This window comes from Sturnus vulgaris, chromosome Z (assembly GCF_052056855.1).
Source record: "Sturnus vulgaris isolate bStuVul1 chromosome Z, bStuVul1.hap1, whole genome shotgun sequence".
Lineage (NCBI taxonomy): Eukaryota > Metazoa > Chordata > Aves > Passeriformes > Sturnidae > Sturnus > Sturnus vulgaris.
In genome coordinates, this window is record NC_142283.1 from 73,752,901 (window position 1) to 73,773,528 (window position 20,628).

General features: G+C 55.1%; 2 protein-coding genes across 6 annotated transcripts in view; one reads left to right on the forward strand and one right to left on the reverse strand.

Annotated features, from left to right (window-relative positions):
* The window catches only part of GALT (galactose-1-phosphate uridylyltransferase), a 38,856-nt gene extending 26,445 nt beyond the window's left edge, over window positions 1-12,411 (reverse strand). For 2 of the 5 annotated variants that reach the window (XM_088157357.1, XM_088157358.1), the window contains exons 1-11: window positions 12,316-12,411; window positions 11,899-12,068; window positions 11,747-11,822; window positions 11,570-11,618; window positions 11,210-11,339; window positions 10,877-10,933; window positions 10,468-10,590; window positions 9,519-9,651; window positions 9,007-9,090; window positions 8,771-8,925; window positions 8,579-8,672 (exon numbers count right to left, since the gene is read on the reverse strand). In XM_088157357.1, coding sequence (XP_088013483.1) covers window positions 8,610-8,672; window positions 8,771-8,925; window positions 9,007-9,090; window positions 9,519-9,651; window positions 10,468-10,590; window positions 10,877-10,933; window positions 11,210-11,339; window positions 11,570-11,618; window positions 11,747-11,822; window positions 11,899-12,068; window positions 12,316-12,370 — 1,095 coding nt within the window. In that variant the 5' untranslated portion in view covers window positions 12,371-12,411 and the 3' untranslated portion in view covers window positions 8,579-8,609. Of the gene's footprint in view, window positions 1-6,683; window positions 6,827-7,903; window positions 8,673-8,770; window positions 8,926-9,006; window positions 9,091-9,518; window positions 9,652-10,467; window positions 10,591-10,876; window positions 10,934-11,209; window positions 11,340-11,569; window positions 11,619-11,746; window positions 11,823-11,898; window positions 12,069-12,315 lie in introns of those variants that run through there. The other 3 variants (XM_088157359.1, XM_088157356.1, XM_088157360.1) reach the window with 3 other exon arrangements.
* Window positions 12,412-12,498: 87 nt separating this feature from the next.
* SIGMAR1 (sigma non-opioid intracellular receptor 1) lies at window positions 12,499-15,985 on the forward strand. Its single transcript, XM_014886097.2, has 4 exons — window positions 12,499-12,693; window positions 13,426-13,626; window positions 14,133-14,225; window positions 14,543-15,985. Exons 1-4 carry the CDS (start codon window positions 12,543-12,545, stop codon window positions 14,767-14,769), a joined length of 672 nt encoding a protein of 223 aa, XP_014741583.2. The 5' UTR covers window positions 12,499-12,542; the 3' UTR covers window positions 14,770-15,985.
* The last annotated feature ends 4,643 nt before the right edge of the window (window positions 15,986-20,628 follow it).

A 20,628-nucleotide genomic window follows, 5' to 3' on the forward strand; every position in this document is an offset into this window, starting at 1 on the left:
AGCCAGCTTCAAGCAAATAGCTTAATTAAATGCCTTTATTCCAAGGACTCCCTCTGTGTGTTTGTGTATTTGTGGATTAGCAGTTAATACAGTAAGAGGCTTTATTGTAACTAAATTGATTTCATCTTTTTTTTTTCTTCCTTCTGGATGCTTTTGTCCCCTCTTCCTACTCCCCAGAGTGTTCTCCCTCATCACAGGGTTTCCCATGCTGATCCTCACCTTCACTGCCAGATGGCAATGGTAAGGGTTTGGTGGTGAGATCACAGCAAAAACCTATCCATCAAGATCTGAGGGACTAGTGATGTGGAAGGCATTCGTTTTTAGGGTGGACATGTAAGTAAGGGAGGATTGGCTGTGTTATTGTATAGGGTAAAAGAGACCCCTGCTGCTAATGGGGCGTTTGCCTTGACAGCATGGTGGACACAGGCAGGATAGGGAAAACATCTCCAGCCATCCCCAATCCAAGACCACCATATTTCCTGAGGTAAGGAGGTCAAAGATCCCCAGAGGGAAACCTCAACTACAGCCCCACCTGCAGACCCCTGAGGATTGCTTGGCAGGGTCTGTGCAATCCCATCTTCTCCTTCCCAGTGCAATTCAACTTCCCTACATTATAATTAAATCATTAACTCCCTGCAGCATGTTGACCTCATGTATGACTGCAATATACCTGTGTGGAATTAGGATCAAGGAATTCCAGACTTTGATAGCCCGTTACCCAATATGTCCAGACTACTCCAAGAGCTCACAGTGTTCACAGCTTCTTGCTGTGATTAATTAGAAAATCAGTAAATGCAGTCATTACTCAGTCTAGAACCTGGATACCCTTCTGGGCTTCCCAGGATGGGCACAGACCTGGGCTCCACTTTCCTTCCTTTTCCTTCTTTGCCTCCTCCTCTTCCTTCCTTCTTTACAGCCTGTCTGCTCCTTCCTGCTTTCCCTCCTTCTCACTTTCCTCCTTCTCCCCTTTTCTCCCCTTTCCCTCCTTCTTTCTGGCCCCGTGTTCCCTGTCCTTGCACAGGACAGCAGAGCTGTCCTCTTCCCTTCCCCTCCCTGGGCAGCAGGAGATGAAGCCTAATTAAACTTGGCTGGGAGGAACGTGAATCAAAAGTCTGTTAAAAAAGAAAAGAAACGAGGGTACCTGTGGGATTACGTGAGCCAGAAAAATGCAAAGCCGGCTTCCAGCCGCCTATAAAATAGATGCCATCTCCTTTCCCATTGGCAGGGTTTGGCTGAACACAAAAGGCTAAGAAGAAGATTTTTATGGGAGTTATTTATAGCCTGAATGAATAGTGGTGTGTCTGCCAGAGTGTTTCTGCATCTCAGCATGAGCCCAGGGTGCCAGCCTCACTGGGTGATAGCACACTGGCTTTGGGATGGCACCTGCAAATGGGAGACCCAGCCAGACCTCCCTGCAGGGACAGAGGTGACAGCAGAAGAGGATAAACCAGGACAAGAAAGGATGAGAAGGAGCAGCTGAGGGCAGATGCTGCTTGTCCCCAGCAGCTTCATCTTGGCCAATGTCACATGCACCTGCCTGGTGACAAGCAACGGGCTGCTCCAGCCCACAAGCCACTACTCCAGGTGGATATCCCTGGGACATCCATTGTTTCCCCCTCTCTAACCTCTTCACTCCTAGCCTGGCTGCTTTTCCTCTTCCCTGGTTTGATATCTGAGATATCTGAGAAGCCTTCCCCCCCATTTGCACCAGGAGCTGGCTCAAAGATTCATCTCTTTGTGAACGAGATCAGTTTAAAATCATCCCCAAACTCCATGAAAAGCTCAAAAGTTGGCAGTTCAAGAAGTACATTCATTAAATAAAGAGGGGGAGAAAAAGAACAGGCAGAGAGGAGGGGGAAGAAAAAAAAGATTACCTTGCTGAATTAATCAGGCTTCACTGTAATGTTCAGCCTCAGATTTTATTTCCTGTAATAAGCCCATTAATACGGGTGTCTATAGCAGGGGGCTTTTAGCAGCAGGCACCATTAGTGTAACGAGGAAGGGCTAATAGAGTTTTATTGGAATTTTTACTCCGACATCACAGCCTTTTAAAACAGCTGTCTCAATAGGCATTATTATTCTGATTAACATTTAGACAGCACAAATCATAGTGATGCCCTTGGTGTCCCACAGGTTTTATCATAATCATTCCAAGTTCCTGATGTGTCGGCTAGTCCTTTCCAGGGCGGGGGGAATTTTAGACCCCAGCAGAGGCTGGGGGTCATTCCTTTTCTCCTGTGCCAATGGATCTGCTACATCTGAGGTGACCTGACAGGCTGTGATGGAGCAGGGTCCTGCTGTTACTGAAGCGCATTGGAAGCAGCTGGAACCAGACAGACGCTTTTTGAGCATCTCTGATCCCAAGAGGAATTTGAAAGCAGGATGGGAAGGGTTAAAAAGCAAGCTGGCATCCTGGGGACCCATCCTGGGTTTACTCTCACTCTGTTTCTTGCCCGTGTGAGAATTAAAAATTTGATTAAAAAAATTAAATTTAAACTAGGTAATTTTATTGTCTGAAATAAATATTAAGCCGGCAGTATGGTGTGCTCCTCCAGGGGTTTGTTGCACAGCATTGCTTTGGGGCAGCAGACAGTCCCAGGGCTGGGAAACCTTTTTCCTCATACCTTCAACACCTGTGCCAGACAGGATGGAACCATCCAAGCCAGAGTAACTGCAAGGGTGTCACACTGAGGAAGTCCCAAGGATCCTACAAAAGCCCAGAGGCATCTGCAGGGCTGTCACAGAGGCTCCCACTGCCTGATCAGCCAATGGCCTCTGTGTGACTGATCCTGTTTGAGCCACGGCGAACTGAGGCACAAGAGGGTGGCAGTGCCTTTTCCCCAGGGACAGCACAGGCAGCCCAGGAGTCCTCCCTGCCTGTCTCCCTGCCCAAGCACAAAGCCATGAGGGAGTGGAGGAGCCGCCCTGATATAAATACGGGCAAAATAAGTGAGGTTTTAAACGCTAAAAGCAAACAGGCTGCAAATGGACTTTCGGCTTTTATTTGTCAAGTTTTGTTTCATGAGGGCAATTTATGAGGGTATTTTGCTGTGGTCAAGCCTGTCACTGTGAGTGGGGAGGAGCAGCAGCTGGTTCATCCCTGCTCCAGCCATATCCTGTGGGGCTCAAGCCACCTTAGGTACATTGAAGCAGATGGTTTGGCTTGGAGCTGGGCAAGATACCCCCAGGGGCACCAAGGAGGCTGGAGATCTACTAATTACTCATTTATTAACATCTAATTAGTATCTCTCCACTTCCTCCTCTCTCCCAAGGGCTCTGCTTCTGGCAGGAGTCACCTCATGCCCAAGCATGCCCCGGGGGATGATTTTCCACCTCAGATGCATCCTGGCATTGCAATGTCTTGCTGTTCCTGGGGCTTTGTAGCAGACTTCTCAGCATTACTCACGATAATTAGCAAAAACGTAGAGATTTCTTCTCTGCAACATCAGGATGAAGTGGGATCCCTCCCCACGGGGCATGCACAGATGTCTGTGAGCTTTCACAGCTGGCTCCAGCAGCAGGGGCGTGCCAGGCACAGCCAGGGTTCCCAATCTCAGCCAGACCCTGGGTGCTGCAGAGGCTCCAGCCTTCTCCCAGCATCTGCACTGGTGGTGGATAACTCCCTTTGGCAGTCAAAGATTACCTTCCCTTCGGCTGCCCCTATCCCAGACCAGTCCCCTGCTCTCCCACCCACACCTGCTCCCCTCCATCCCCAGAGTTTTGTTTGGGTTGAATCCAGCTGGAATCTGGATGCTCCTGATGTTTTTCTTGCTCTAAACAGAGGCTGCTGACTCTGGGATGGGGTCTCAGGATGAGAAAGGCTCAAACCACATGCAATGACAGGTCCCCACTGCCAAGAGCTGAAGTCCCAAGGTACCTCCCCAACACCAGGCATCCAGGAAATTCGGGGGGCCAGTTACTTACATGGATGTTGTAATGTGACAGTGTTCAATTACCTGTATTAATTAAGTTTAATTACCAGTATTTAATTATCAGATGATTAACCAACTAAATTCCATCCACCCTTGGGGCTGCCATCCTGAAGTCCATGCAGAGGTTGCTAGGCAGCATCCATGCATCCCATTGTGTCCACCTGGGAACAGCAGCCATTCCTTAACTCATAGTCCCCAAGGGCTCTGAAAATGCCTTGCAGGAAGGACTCAGGGACCATCAGCAGAGGAAAGCACACCAGCTGTCTGAAACATGGGCAAGACACCTCCAAAATTGTTCCCTGCTAGTCTGAACTCCTGTCAAGGAAGCTGGCAAACCCAGGGAAGATGCACCACATGGCCCTGAGCTTTTTGCTGCCCCAGCTGCTCTTGCATGGCCAGTTCAGATCTAAAAGGGGTCTGGGTTTTGATTTGCATTCTCCTGGTACACAAAATCTCCCCACTGCATGGAGCCTGTCTGCTTCAGGGCACCAGAGTGTTTAGCATCTGCTTAAAATCATTAATTGTTCTCATGGTAAGTGCCTGATGATGTATTTTAAATAGAAATTGGAGGGATTTACCCTTCTCTCCCTCTCTGTTTCTCACCGTCCTCTCTTTCCTTTCCTCCATTTCTTCCTCTCATCCTTCCTCTCTTCCTCCCTAAAAATGTATTAATTTCTTCCTCATTCCATTGCCAAAACCCCTACTCAGTCACAGGCAGCAGCAGACAAGGAGAACTCAACAATAAGGGCAAATCCAATAGTAAAACTGAAATGAAATGACAGCCATTAACCTGGTATCAGGAGGGACAGTAAAACTGCAGCACGGCAGGAGCCAGCAGGCCTCAACTCGTAACTTTTCTTTCTGATTAAAACACACCAGTCACAGATTAACTTCCTTTGCTTAGTATTTTATTGTCTCACCAGCACTGGAACGCTGGGAGAAGAGGAAGAGGGGTGGGCAGGACTGGGGACTCAAGATCTTCAGCTTGTTTGCAGCTCTGCAGCCTTTGGCAGGTGTCAAGGACATGGACACCCAGCCAGAAGTGATGGACCTGCCTCTGGCAGTTGCCCTCTACCATGAAGTGCCAGTGTCAAATAGTGTCTGTCCACCAGGGCTGCCTCCCAGACTGGCCTCACCCACGGCCACAGAAGGAGTCAGTGCCAGAGCTGGGGTGCTCTGTGTCTCCCAAACAGGGCAGGCACAATGGTGGACACAGCCACTGCTGCAACCTGGGCAAGGCCATCGGCTCATTTCAGTAGAGACAAAGCTCCAGGAGCTTTGGGGAAGCCACATCCCTTGGCAAATCGATCCATTTCTTTCTTTCAAGCATCAGAAAACGAGACAGAAATGAAAATAAATTCCTGGCCACACCCCCTCAAGCATCTCTGCATCTCTGGATCCTCCATTGGGTGTATTCCTTGCTCCTTGCAGAGCACAGCTTGTGCCAGCCTGGTGCAGCAGCATTCTGTCCCTTTCCTAATCCCTCAAAGACCCATTAATGCATCACAGAGGGTGTAAACACCTCTATGGGACCCCAATGGATTTTAATTCATTAATTCCATGCTTGAGTTCCTCTCATTCTTCCCACCACCTGCCCTGCTCATCCTTCCAGAGCAGCTCAGGGCAGTGATGGCAGAGGACATTTCTGTCCTTATGCTGGGAGATGGGAGAGTCAGGGCAAGGATGACCCAGTCACAGAGATGCTTTTCCCAGGATTTCCAACAGCTACCCTGGAGAAATGAAATAGCATCAAAGAACATCCTTATGGGAAACCCCAATGGGCCTCAGTTTCCCTTTGATGTTCCCAGGTCAAGAACAACAGCTGGGTACCCTGCAGGCCCTCCACGCCCTCATCCTTCACCAGCTAGATCTTTTTAATATCCCTGCAATAAATCACTTTTTAATTACAATTGGATTGCAACTACCAAAATATAAAAGGCTTTGGGCTTTACAGCACACCAGCAATGGTTCCTATGAATTGCAATGCCTTTCCATCCCCAGCAGCTCCATTTGCACCACTGTGATGCATCCTTGTGCCATGGGAAGAGCTCATTGCTTCCTTCCAGCTTCTCACATCCCCGTCCACAAGCTAGAAGTACGAAGTCAAGAGGAAGTTGGATCTGTTGTGAGGAAATGGGGAGCTCAGCATAACCAGGGTCAAGCTCTCACTCCTAGGTGTATCCCCTCCTCTTCCTCCTCTAACTGCTGCTTTCACCCTGTTTCAGATTTTAGGGGAGGGGGTTGTTTTAATTACAAAAAAAAAACCAAAACGAATTAACTCTCAGGCCATCCCTGAGATTTTTAGCAGCAGATAAACTTGAGCAGCTGCTACCTGCAGCAGAGGGCACCCTGGCACGGGCACCAGCACGCACTGCCTCCCCAGCCTTCATCCTAAATCACAGCACAACAAACAGGCTGTTCATTAGGTGCTGTTTAATTAAGCAATATGGATCCTGCCTCGGTATTTACAATCCCACTCGCCCTGATTTATTGGAGAGAGTCCCGTTCTTAAAGACGGTGACTGTAAAGTTTAATACCGCTTGACTTAACTGCGAGTTTCATTTACGGCCGCGGGGCGAGGCGCGGCAGCCCGGGCTGGGAGCCGCCGGGCCATTAAATCAGAGCTAACTGCGCGTGCAGGGAGATGACTAGCTTCGTTACAACCGGTTCAGCGGCTAATTACCCCGAACTGCATTGCCACACTTACGGCAATTTGTTGCCGCTTTCCCAGGACCCTGGAGAATAAGCGGGGAAGTTGGAGAGGAGGCACTTGTTGCAATGGAAAGGGCTCGCCATCGGGATGGTGGCGGAGACCAAACCGACTCTGCTTGTCCCAGGAGAGGAGAAATCAGTTTTGCAAGAGGCCAGACTCTCAGCTAGGCAGCCCCAACGCCCTGGTGAGAAATGCTGTGTACAATGACTGCTCCAAGTTCAAGGGTCAGCCACCAGCTCCTCCCCACAGCCCCGGAGACCCTGGGGAGCACTGAGGTCAGGTGAGGGCAGTTTGTGGGCTCTTGGATGTAGCAATCGGGCAAAAGATAGGACCAGCATGTAGGAGGGCATCCAACATCACACAGGCCAGGAGGCCTTCCCATCTGTCCCAGCCCCATGGATACAGAGGGAGGAGCGATGCACGGATGGGGCACAGGTAATACAGTACTCCTCACGAACTGTTGTTTTGGAGGTAGCAGGAGAGCACTTCTCTCCTTGCAAGGTATTTCTAGCCCCCAGGAGCACACTCACAGATTTGACAAGGAGAAGAGTCTCCTTAGAGAGTTGTGAGAATGGTTCATTAGTGACAAATACAAACTATTTGTGAAGAGTGAGAGTACATAGTGTTTGGCATCCCCCCACATCAGCTGTGATGGCATCACTGTCCATCACCTGCTCCTGCAGAGTCCAAGGGCTTTCCTGGAGGGAATGGCTGGAGAGCACAGACAGAGGTGAATAGCACATCCCCCAGCCTGGCCCAGGGTCCACGCTGCCACTATCCCACCCCATGGCTGGGCACAGTGAAGAGGGGAGCAGCACCAGGAATGAAGAGGACTCCCTGGCAGCCCTCAGGTGAGTGATGAACCTGCATCCCAGCAGCCCCTGTACCTGCAGCAGGCAGCATGAGGGCTGCTGCCCAGCAGTCCTAGCCAGAGAGGATGAAGAGAAACAGCTCCAGGGCTGAGCATGGCAGCCAGCAGCCTTCGTGCAGCAAGTCCCAGTTAAGCCTTGAGCTACATCCATTCCTCCTCCCTGATTCCCACTCCTCCACAAGCCTGCAGCACTCAGAGACAGACTCAGAGCTCCCCCCAGGGAGGAAGAGGAGGCAGCGCAAGGGCAGGGACGGGAGCAGCAGGCATCGGGCTGCCAGCACATCCCCTGAGCCCCGTGTTACTCCCCACCAGCAGATGGGGGTCTTCACCAGAGACCCCAAACCTCCCACCTAGGGCTAAGAGCCACGAAAGCACAGGTAGAGGCACTTTGCTTCCAGGTTTTATTGTCCAGGTGGGTTGTGCACCTCCACGGGGCAGAACTCCCAGTCCCACCAGTGAGACTGGACTGGTAAGGAGGGTAAGACCTTTAGTGGTGGTAGGAACATGTCATGGGGGCAGAAGATAGAGCCTGGGATGGTGCAAGAGACAAGGAACACCACCTACACAAGGATGCCACGGGATTAGGCCCTGAGTCCCCAAACAGGCAAAACCAGTCCCAAAAACCAGCCAAGCCGTGACAAGGTTCAGGAGAATCTGGGAGCTCAGAGGGCTCACATCTGACATGAATTCTCAGACCACTCCCAGCTGACTGGTGGCCTTAGTGAGCATACCAAATGATACAATCTTAAATCTCGACTGTTAGCATAACTCTGTCAAGCCCACCACTGAACCATGCCCTAAGTGCCACATTTACACATTTTTTTGAATACTTCCAGGCAGAGTGATTCCACCACTTCCACGGGCAACCTGTTCCAATGTCTAACCACCCTTTCGGTGAAGAAATATTCCCCAACATCCAATCTAAACCTTCCCTAGCACAACTTCAGGCTGTTCCCTCTTGTCCTACCATTAGTTATCCAGGAGAATAGACCAACCCCCACTTGGCTATGAGTTCCTTTCAGGTAGTGGTGGAAAGCAGTAAGATTCCCCCCTCACACTCACATCCGAGGGCTGGATGCTCTGCTGCTCCCCATCACAGCTCCTCAGCCCTCTTCTTGTAGTGCACCTCGGGGAGGCTCCTCAGGCGCTCAGCTGCCTGCAGGGCACAGCACAAGGGACAGCCAGGAGCTGCTCCCAGGGACAGCCCTGGCACACAAGCCCCTGGCTCCCCCAGTCCCCCTGAGCTGCACTCACCTGCTCCGGGGTGAGGTCCCTCTGTGCCTGTGCCAGCATCTCGTATCCCACCATGAACTTGCGGACGGTGGCAGAGCGCAGCAATGGGGGGTAGTAGTGGGCATGGAGCTGCCAGTGCCTGCAGTCCTCCTCCAGGTAGGGGCCTGTGGGGGCTCCTGCAGGAGGTACAGGCACCAAATGAGCCGCAAGGAGGGACAGGGATGTGGATGAGAAGATTGCAGAGCCACGCCACTCACCATGCCAGCCCATGGAGTAGGGGAAGGAGACTTCGAAGAGGTTGTCATACTTGATGAGCAGCCTCTTCATGATGGAGGCCAGGCCTGCAGGAAAATGACAGTGATTCACACCCTGAGCTGGTCAGCAGCTTGCCAGGTGTGCAGTGGAGTCACCTGCAGCACCTCTCCCTGGATGGACATCAGTGACAGGAAGCAGGGATGCACTTGGGAATTCCCACCCCTCCCCACTCACACAGGGAGCCTGAGCAATGCAGCAGGAGATGCTCCCCACCAAAGCAAGGAGCTTTGTGCTTCATCACCCCAAAACGACACGACCCTCACCAGCAGTGCTGGCTGTGCCCAAACAACTAGTTCGTATCCTAACAAAACTGAGGTGCCATTCCCCTCCTCAGCTAGGTTCAGCAGGCCCCACCCCAAGGACCTAAGCCCTCCAGCACCAGCACGGCTGCCTCCTAACTGAGGTGCAGCCCAAAGGACGTGGGGTGGGTAAAACAAAGCTCAGAGCCACTCACTGTCCTTCTCACTGTCACTGAGGTCCTGGAGGCGACAGACATGGCGGCGGGGCAGCAGCAGGGTCTGGTAGGGCCAGGTAGCCCAATATGGCACCACAACCAGCCAGTCTGCATTCTCCACCACCAGCCGTTCCTGCAGGACACAGAATCACAGAACCAGCTAGGTTGGAAAAGACCTTTCAGACCATCAAGTCTAACCTATGACCTAACACCACCTTATCAACTAAACCACAGCCCTGAGTGCCACACCCAGTCTTTTTGACTCCACCACCTCCCTGGGCAGCCCATTCCAATGTCCACTCTTTCAGTGAAGAATTTTTTCCTAATGTCTAGCCTGAGCTTCCCCTGGCGGTCCTGTCTTGTCCTGTCACTGGCTGCCTGGCACAAACGGCCAAGCCCCCGCTGACTAAATCCTCCTTTCAGGGAGCTGTAGACAGTGATAAGGTCTCGCCTAAGCCTTTTTTTTCCCAGGTTAAACACCCCAAGCTCCCTCAGCTGCTCTTCATAGGGCTTGTGTTCCAGGTCTTTCACCGGCCTTGCTGCCCTTGTCCAGATGAATTCCAGCATCTCAATATCCTTCCTAAGTTGGGGGGCTCAGAAGTGGACACAGTATTTAAAGTGGAGCCTCGTCAGTGCCAAGTATGGGGGAAGAATGACCTCCCTGTTCCTGCTGGCCACACTACTCCTTATACAGGCCAGGTGTCATTGGCCTTCTTGGCCACCTGGGCACACTGCAGGCTCATGTTCAGTCAGCTGTCAACCAGCACCCCCTTTTTGCCTGGGCACTGTCCAGCCACTCTGTCCCCAGCCTGTAGCACTACAGGGAGATGTCACACGCCGTGCTTGATGGGGACATAAGCAGTCCCAGCGCCCCAGGGCACTCCGAGGGACCAGCCCGGCACACAACCAGCTCCCAGGGAGGGGATACAGACAACATCCATGCCTTCACCTTTCGGCAAGCCTCCTGCTCAGCATACTCCAGCAGCATGGGCATGCCGTGCTGGCTCAGGTGCTGGCGCTGGGTCCGGTCCTCCAGGCACGCTTCATTTGGGAGGAAGCTGCTGGCCCACACCTGGCAGGGACATTGAGGCGCTCAAATCCCTCACTTGCAGGGGTACCCCTAAGTCATGCTGCCCATCCGGAGGTCCCTGCTGCCACCAGGTGGAGAGTCTGGAATGTGGCAGCCACAAGGGACAGTCCCCAGGGTGGCGGTGACAAGACAGACACAGGGGTATCCTCACTGTAAAAAGCTTCGGGACCAGGGCAGGGCGATTACCGTTCACATCTGCCCTCAGGGTTTGTTGTAGGGTCACCACAGGGACTTGTAGCTAGCCAATTCACAGGTGGGACAACCTCACCTGGCAGTGGGGGTGCGGGTTGGAGCAGCCCATCATCGCTCCCTTGTTCTCGAAGATCTACAAGAAGAAGAAGAGGTGCAGCCAGCAGGTCCCAGCCGCAGGGCTCCCACTGCAGGCTGTCCTGGTGTCCCCAGCACAGCAGGGAAACAACCCTCAGGAAAACAAAGCCTCACACCCTCATGGAAAGGCTCAGCAGGACACCAAGGCTCAAAAGGGCACAAAGCAGGAGACCCACACACAACTAGGATGCTCCCAACCCCAAGTACTGCCAGAGTACACAGTGCTGGCCTCCCAGCTTCACCCACAAAAGAGCAGCCCCCACCAGTCCCACACCTGCACCCAGGGGTAGGAAGCCCCCAGCTCAGTCGCCAGCTCTGCCCACGCATCGATGACAGCCCGGATCTCTGGCAGGGACATGAGGGGCAGCGTCAGATCCGACCAGGGGTGGAAACACATCACCTTGCTGTAGAGGAAACACACATAGCTGTGACTGCAGGTGTCTTTGGAGACCCTCACAGCTTTGCTGGGTGCAGTGAGACAAAGGACAGCGCCAAAACCCTCAGAATGACCCCAAAACTGAGCAGGTGTATATAGAACAGGCACTGTATGAGGGTAGCAGACCCAGTCCAGCACCATTCCACAGGCTCTTGACAAACTGTGTCCCAAACCCGCTGGGGCCATGTAGGTACTTACCACACACCCCGGGCTGGGGCAGCTCGAAACAAAGGGTGATCACTGTCATCTGGGGAAGGACAGAGTGGGCAGGGAGAAGGTGCTGAGGCAGAACCCAAGCCTCTCCAGGCTACCCTGCAGCAGCCCTAGGACTCAAGTAGGGGGTCCCCAGCAGCCTGCTCCGCTCCCCAAAGTTACCAGGCTCTGGAGCATCAGGCTGCAGTGCAGGGAAGTCATTTGGGAAGACGAAAGTACCCTCGTAGTTGGGGTTCACCTGCCGGGGTGAGAGATGGTATGAAGGCAGGAGGGAGTGGCAGAGGGAGCCCGGGTCTCCGTGTCCCTGGTGCTACCTCGCCGTTGGCCCGGGTGGCCCCGGGGCAGAGGGGGTTCTTGGGGTCCCAGCGGGGCACATCCTCGGGGGGCGGCTTCTCAAGCTGGCCCTGCCAAGGGCGCTTTACCCGGTGGGCCGATACCAGCACCCAGTCGTCCCGCAGCGGGTTGTACCGAACGTGCTGGTGCTCTGCGGGGAGGGAGAGCAGCGGGGCGTCAGCGGCAGACCCCGCAAAGAGGGTACTCGCACCCTGGCCCCTCAAGGGGCAAGCCAGAGGGTCTGCACGCCGCTTTATGCGCTCCTCAGCTTCACCCCTTCCTCCCCGTCCCAGCTGCGCCGGACAGGGAAGGTCCCCGCAGCTCCCGCTTCCCGGGGTCGTGCTGCGCTCCGCCGGGGGTCTGAAGGGAAGGATGGAGGAAGGCAACCCCGTCCATACCGCTGGCGCGGAAGCGGCCGCCCCCCTCCGCCGTCCCCGCCAGCGATGGCTCCATGCCTCCCCACTCCCGGAAACCCGGCGGGACCGGCCCCTTCCAGCCTGCCGCCCCGCCCCGCCCCGCCGCGCCGGCGCAGCCGCCCGGGCCGTGCGTGGCGTGGCCGCGGCGGGGGCGGTCCCGGCCCGGCTCCCGGGTCCCGCTCCCGGTGCCGGGGGCGGCGGAGCGCGGGATGGGCGCGGCGTGGGGGCGGCGGGCGCTGCGGGCCGGGCTGGCGCTGGGAGCGCTGGCGCTGGTGCTGCAGGGGCTGCGCGGGTGGCTGGCGGCCAAGCGCTACGAGTTCAGCCCCGCCGAGATCGCACAGCTCGGCCGGCACCACGCGGGTACGCGCCGCCCGTGGGGACGCGGAGGGGCGGCGGGGAGCGGGGCCGAGGAGGGGTGGGAGTGGGGATGGGGGTAGGCAAGGAGTTGGGGATGCAGAGAGGAGTCGGGGACGTGGCGGGGAGCGGCGGCCTGGACTGGAAGGGGGGAGCCGCAGCGGGGACGAAGGAGCGAGGAGAGTCCGGTACGGGGGGGCCGGGATCAGGGAGGGGCAGGGAGCTGGGTCTGGGCAGCAGGACTGGGACAGGGAGGAGATCGGTACCGGGGGACAGCAACTGGGAACGCGGAGGAAACGGGATGGAAGATGAGACTGGAGCAAAGGAGGGATGGGGACCAGGGCAGCGGCATCATCCAACCAGGTTGGGGCTGAAGCTCCAGGTGGGTCAGGCCTGAGGCTTCAAAAGAGGGCTGTCCCCATAGGGCACAGGGAGTTTGGTCGGGGCTGCATGTCACCAAGACAGGGGCACTGTCACCTTGCTTGGGTCTCCCATATTACCCGCATCTGGGATGGGCTGTTGGACTGGAGCACTCGGTGCTGCTTATCCTCCATCACCATCCAGGGAGGTGGTGGAGTTGAGTCAACAGGAGCTGAGGGCTGGAGAGAGGAGATACCTTCCCTAGGCAGCCCTCTCCAAGGGTGTGCTGAGACCCTGTAGTTGTGGCAGGGGATTCGGGAGGGTGGTTGGCTGAGCTTTTTCTGTGCCAGGGACTTACAGTGACCCTGGGTGCTGCAGGGCTGGACCATGAGCTGGCTTTCTCCAAGATCATTGTGGAGCTGCGAAAGAAGCACCCAGGCCACATCCTGCCAGACGAGGACCTGCAGTGGGTGTTCGTGAATGCAGGCGGATGGATGGGCTCCATGTGCCTGCTCCATGCCTCGCTCACCGAGTATGTGCTGCTCTTTGGGACTGCTGTCGACACTGGGGGACACTCGGGTAAGCAGGGGCTGCTGGGCAGGGGAGTTCTCTGAGTTATTTCTACTCCACTTTTTCAGGTGCAGCTGGCCATGGTGTGCCCAGCACAGGGACCCCACTGCTTCACTACTTGTATGGGGTGAATGATGCTGTCCAAACACTCCCTGCAAGGGGACCAGCCCCCATGGTGTCCTGCAGCATCTGCAGGTCCCTGTGTGTGACATGCTGTGTGGCCAAGACTCTCCGCATCCAGCTGGCAGGCAATGGCACACATCTCATCTCCCAGTGCTTCAGGAGGGAGCAAATGCCAAAGAAATTGGAAATGACAGGGCTTAAGGACACCAAGCAGTCCTGGCTGGTGATATATGGCTCTTCACACAGACAGTGGGGGTACCAGAGCTGTTGGCACTTCTTGGTGTATTGAGGGGCTGCCATCCTGACCCTCCCCTACTCCATGACTCATACCTGGGCTCCTGTGCTGTCCCTGGCAGGGAGACACTGAGCCAGTGTTGTCTGTCCTCCCACAGGTCGCTACTGGGCAGATATTTCTGACACCATAATCTCGGGGACATTCCGGCAGTGGAAGGAGGGGACCACCAGAAGTGAGATCTACTATCCAGGTAAGGGCAGCAGTATGGTGACCCGTGGGCTGCATCCATGTCTTTCAGGCACAGCCATTTGCTGTTGTAAAGGCCCTTCCTGAAAGAAAGGTGAAAAAAAAATACTGAAAAGAAACCGAGCTGACAGCTTCTGAAAGCTGACAGAAACCAATAGCTCAGGATAGAGCAGTTTGGGTCCTCAGTGGCACATCCCAGCATCTCAGTGGGTGGCAGTAAGAGAAAAGGGAGCAAGGCTGAGGTGGGTTTGTCCTGTGTCTCCTGTTTGGGCGTGATGTGGGGCAGCCACTAGGAGCCGTGCTGGTTGTGTGTTTTGGCAGGGGACACCATCGTGCACCAGGCAGGAGAGGCCACGTCAGTGCAGTGGAGCGCAGGCACCTGGATGGTGGAGTACGGCCGGGGCTTCATCCCCTCCACACTTGCCTTCGCCCTGGCTGACACCCTCTTCAGCACTCAGGACTTTGTCACCCTCTTCTACACCCTCCGTGTCTACGCAAAGGGCCTGCTCCTGGAAGCAAATGCCTTCTTCAGCACCTTTGGGTGCTGAGCCCGTCTCACCAGGGAGGCCTGCTGAGCCCAGTTGACTCCTTTCTTCCCAGCCGTTTTCTCTTCCTCCCCGAGCCCAGGTTCTAGCAGAGGCAGCAGGAGATCCCCTGTGCCTTCCCCAAATTGTTCTGTCCTTTCCCCACAGACGAACAGGGTGCCAGGACAGAGGGACCTCGGCAGTCACAGCAACACAGAACGTCAGTTCTCTTTACTACCTGCCTGTTCCTCCTTTCTATTGGAGTCACGTCCTGCTTTTCCATCCCTCAGGGCTGGAGTGGCCTTGCAGTGTATGAACACCCCTATGTGCCCTCAGCATGCAGCGGGAGAGAAGCTGGAGCTGGCTATCCCCGGGCCCCAAAAGATTTCCTCAGACATCAGGGGAACGATGCTGCCCTTGGGGCAGGGTGCACAGGGTAGACCAGACCAGAGCACCCATTGCAGAGATTGGCCGCTCAGTCCCCCGTGTCTCTGGCAGCCTGCCAGGACTGCGGGCAGCGCAGAGTGCTGTGTCCAGCTGGCAGCATCTCCCGTGGCTCCATCCCTGCTGATGTGGGTTGGCAGCACGCAGTGTCACCCTGGCACGGGGCAGGATCAGTGCTGAAACCCTCTGGCAGTGGGGGGATGCTCCGGTTCCGTGCTGGAGGGCCCCCTGCTCCCTTGTGTGTCATCTGCCTTCGGGGATGGCTGGGGCTGGAAGAAGGTCACTTCCCCAGTCCTCTCCCGGCAGTGCCCCCCAAGGGGGAAATCCACCGTCTGTCGCCTTAATGGAGACCCCGTTCTGCGTGGCCTCTTGGCTATGCACGTACCTAGTGTCCTCGAGTGCCCAAACGTCTGTACTAGCTCAGGATGAGATCTCGCCCCTCAAAACGCCTACCCTGGCTGTGAGTGAGACCCCCTGGGAACAGCCACTCTGCTCGGCTCCCGGCATGGGATCCCGGCTGCCAGGAGAGTGCTGTAATCCTCCAGCCAAACCCAGCTGTGCACCCTGCTTGCACCCCTGAGGTGAGACCCGTGTGAGCTCACTGCTTGGTGGACTTTCACCTCCGTTCTGCTGCCAAACACACGAGTGTGTCCCTGGCCACCCAGGCCTGTAGCATGTTGATCCTCCTGCTCCCTGGACTGTCCCTGTTCTGCTGACCAGCAGCCCTGCACATGGGCTAGTTCTTAATTTGCTACCTGAAAAGAGATACCAGTAATAAAGTTGTTCATCCCACATACTTGGGTCTCCGGAAGAGTCTCTGGAGCGTGCTGAGCCGTGCCACAGTGAAGACCAGTCTGAGCCTCAGCAGCAGTACTGCTGACAGCTGGCTGTCCCCAGGGAAGTTGGTATCATCCCACTTAAGGTCCTGGGAGCTGGGGGTACAGCTCTGGGCAGGATCAGCCCTGTCTCAGCTCCTGGGGATTGGCAGAAGATGGTGCTGTTACTCCTCTTGCCACTGCAGTCACTGGTGACCAAAAGCCTGGGCTGGTGCCAGGTCCTCGCTTCCATGACAATCCCAGAGCTGAGGGGGCTCCATCATTTCGAGGGATAGTGGCAGTGCTGAGTCTGTGGTGCCCTGAGGGTGGTTGGACCCACACATAGCGGGTGGTTTTGAGAGGTTTGCACACACACACACACACACACACACACACACACACACACACACAAAACACATGCATAGGTGCACACACATGCTGTCAGACACATCACACATATGTGTGCGTGTGTGTGTGTGTGTATGTGTGTGTTCACAGGTCGTGTGTGTGTATAAGTAGAATAGTTTTCAGGTAGGTGTGGGCATAACAAGTGGGGTTGGCACACATTTATACATAGGTAGAGCAATCAGGCATCTGTCCATACAGAGCAAGTGCAGGTGTGTGAGTTCTGGGGCACATGTGGGTAGGACATCCGTGCATGGGTGTAGTCAGAAGAGTTTTTTTCTTCTGTGTGTGTGTATGCCCATTTAGGTGACACAAGTGTGTTACACCTGTGCTTGTGCACAGCCTGCAGGTGTGCACATGGCAGCAGGTATACACCCCTGTGTGTTCATGGACAGGCAGGCTGTGTTTGTGTGTGTGCATGTATGTTTTGTTGCTGTGGGCTAGCAGGCCTCCCTGGCCCTACACCAGGCCTGTTCCCTGGGGTTTGGCAGGGCCCCGTTGGGGAACACGAGCAATCCCAGCCGAGCTGGCCCGTGTGGCAAGGCGCTAACTCAGCAGCTCGTATCAATACCGCTCCACTTACAGCGAAGGCCGCGTAATGAAAATCCGATGGGCACGCTGGTGGGAGTAAATAAGTATGCCATTAAAATAAGAAAATCAAAGCTCTGGACAGGTCTTTTCTCTTGCCCATTGATTTCTTTTATTACGGAAATATTGCTGCTAAATAACATTAGTGTGAACAATCTCAGCAGTGTTTTCTGTAGCGCCCGTGTCAATAACTCCATCCCGGGCGGGGGATCCCCCCCAGCCTGGCTGCAGGGCCAGAAGCCCTGTCCATGCAAAAGGCTGCTCCGGGGGTTCTTTCCTCAGCATTCCCAGCTCAGCTGGCATGAAGAAAGAAACCACAACAAGCAGAGAAACCACGCAGCATGGATGCTTTGCTGCAGCAGGAGGGGTTGTTCCCATCCCAGCACAAAGCACTGAGTGCCAGGAATTCATTAAAGGGTCACGAAAAGCAACCCTTTGGTGGTTGCAACCTCTTAATCAGGTAAGTGTCTCCAGTGACTAGCAGATAGGAGGTGAGTTCTGGACACAGCAAGTTTTGCAGGCTGTTAGTGCCTCTGCCTCTTCTTCCGGTGCCATCCATGCCCAAGTCCATGCTGGCCTGACCCAGCTGCCTGCAGCTTTGCCATCGTTAGGTTCTCATGGAGAAACTGAGGTCCAGGTTGGAAGCTCATCTGCAGTCACCCCGCTGCAGCACAGCCTCTGTGCCGGGGCCAGGGATTGCCCCTTTCCCCCTTGGCTGCCTAGGGACACATCATCCTTCAAAATGCCCACAGACAGCAGATACTCCTGGAATGACAGAACATGTACCAGGACACACAGGAAATACACATCTTTTGATGTCCAGAGGCCAGATGGGACCCCAGGGCACCTCAAAGAGCACCGAACCTTTATGGAGTGGCTGGAGATGGGCCACCTGCACCCTGGGTCTAGCTCTACCCCAGTCCCAGCTAAAGCAACCATGAGTGGCATCCCCCCAGAGCTGTCATGAGGACAAATGCAGATCGCTGCCCTACTAACACCTTCCCCCTGCAACTTGCTTTATCTTGCTGTCCCTCCGCATGCCGTGGGTATTGATCAGCCCACAGGATCTATCTCTCGATTCCTCCTGCGGTATCTCTGCTCCAAGTATCTCTCACTCTGCTCCACTGTCTGCTGTGCCCATCTATCTATCTGTGCCGCCTCAGCCACAGCTGTCAATAGCCATTTGGGGAATTTCTCTCCAGCTGGGAGCGTCACCACACCCCATTGGTGCAAAATGACGAGCAGGGGGGCAAAGGGGATGCGGTCCTGCTTGCTTGACCCAAGGAGAGCCTGAGCACTGACATCCTTCATGACACATGTGCAGAACCCCAGAGGTGCTGTTATCACTGTGGAAGTTCTAGAGAGGAGCAGAGTACGACAGGTCCCTTGGTGGCCATGCCCAAGGCAATGGGACACGCTGCACCCCCTGGAGACCTTGGTGTTGCCACTAGCTGGCCTGAGTGCACCTGACCCAAGCACCTCAACCCCTCTGTCTTGCAGGAAGGGGAGCTTCCCCAAACACCTGGGCTCCTGTTGAGCCATGGAGAAGTCACCATGTCTGTCTCACCCCATCCAGCACAGCTTTTAGTGTAGGGGATATGGCACAGCTCTGAGCAGAGGGTGCAGCACACTGGGGTGCAAGGCAGCAGCACTGGGAGGGGAAGCTGGAGCCATGTGGCATGGGGTCCTGTGCAATGAGTCCTGAGGGTCGTCTGGCCCTGTGGATCCCTCTGAAATAGGGAAATAGTGGGAATTCAAAAAGAGTGCCACACTGACCAGCACTCAGAGGGGCTGGCAAGCACCAGGAGGTCCCTGCCTCTGCTGCAGTGGGATGGGGTGGGCTAGTGCAAGCTACAGCTGTCCAGCCCTAAATAGGATGGCCGACAGCTAATTTATCTCCTGCGCAAAGATAAACAGCGCCTGGGGGCCCTACGGGGTCGGGAGCTGCCCTGCGCTCCCAGGGAACAGTCTGATTTTTCCTTGGTGAGCATGGTGCACTATGTCAAATGCTGCTGAGGTGTCAGGAGCTTAAGGAACCCTGAGAGTCACCAGAGCCATGGCAGGACACAGGGTAGTTTCTCACGAGATGTTCATAGGGAAACTGGAGAGCACAGAAGCAGCAGCTTTTCCCCACGGAGGGAAGCAGTGAGGGGGACAGAGTTGGGCCATGGAGATTGAGAGAAAGCTCCTGCCACCAGTATGGCCAGTGGCTGTTTTTCCTCAAGATGGAGGGAAAGAGAGAACTCGGCTCATGCTAGCTGCCCTTGGCCCCTGCAGCACACAGGTGGCTGTAGAGGGGACCAGCCACCAGCTCTTGCCACCCAACCTCCTGTAATCCCATGCCACTCAAACCCAGTGCAGCAGTAGGAGTTTCAGTGACAAACTGCTCTGGCTGTGGGATGGGATCAAAGCCACTGTCCCTTGTGTCCCAGAGTTGTGGGGTAATGCTGCTCCCCATGCAAACTCTGCAGCTGCCCTGGCCAGAAAAAGCCCAAGGAAGAGCGGGTGCCTCCTTTGCCTCCTGGCCATTTTCTCCATAGAGAAAGGAGTCAGGAAAATCTGGCAAACAGGCAGGTGGAGGGAGAGTAAGGAAACAGTCTGGGGATGCTGCCAGCAGGCAGCACCCAGGGCAGAGAGGTGCTGTGCTCTCACCTCATCTTACATTCTTGTCTGACATCTGGAGACACACTTGAAGATACCCTGGTGCCAGAGTTTACCCCACTGCAAGCAGGGACACAGGACAAGCCAAGAGCATTGAGCCACTCCAGTGACAGAGATACATGGCCTTGTTCTACCCGTGCCAGGAAGCCTCTTTGGGCATCCAGGCCACATTACATCTGACCCCTCCAGTCAGGGGCCAGGCAGCCACAGCATCTTCCACAAAGATCCCATCCATGTCCCCAGCTGAGGGTCATGGGTCACACTGCCGTGATACCCCAGCCCTCGAGGATGGAGCTCAGGGTTCAGCACTTGCAGCTTGCCCCAAACACCCCTTTGCGCCTGCACAAGGATTGGTAGCATGAGCACACACACCCACCTGCCCCAAAAAAGCGCGTGTGCACACGCCTGCCCCTCCTACCCCTCCCAACAGAGATTGCACACACCAACAGGACAACGTGAAACACACACACACCCAGGCTCCCCATGGACATACATAGGGCATTTATTATTGTCCCCAAAAGCAAACACACATCTGTGTGCACACACTGCAAGCACTCAGCCCCTCTGACAGCGCACACGACTTCACACATGCGTGTGAAGTTACACACACGGTTACTGCTCCAGGTGATGGACACACGTCCTCCACAGGCACCCCCAGGATGTACACGCACCTTAAACACCGGGCACACTCCCGTTGGTGTGTGGGGATTCCCATACAGACACGTGTAATGCACTCATTTTTCCCACTGTGCACAGGCACAGGGGTGCTCGGACACCCTGCACACACACGTGTGGGGGAGGCTCATCCATCCCACTGTGCACACACAGGCAACGAAAACACACACACATCTTCTCCCGGCGCACACAGGTATCGATACACACAGACAGACCCTCTAAAAGGTGTGCGATGGGTGCAGCACCCTCTCACGCACGGGTGCGCAGATCCCTCACACACCCTTCCCTCCTTCAC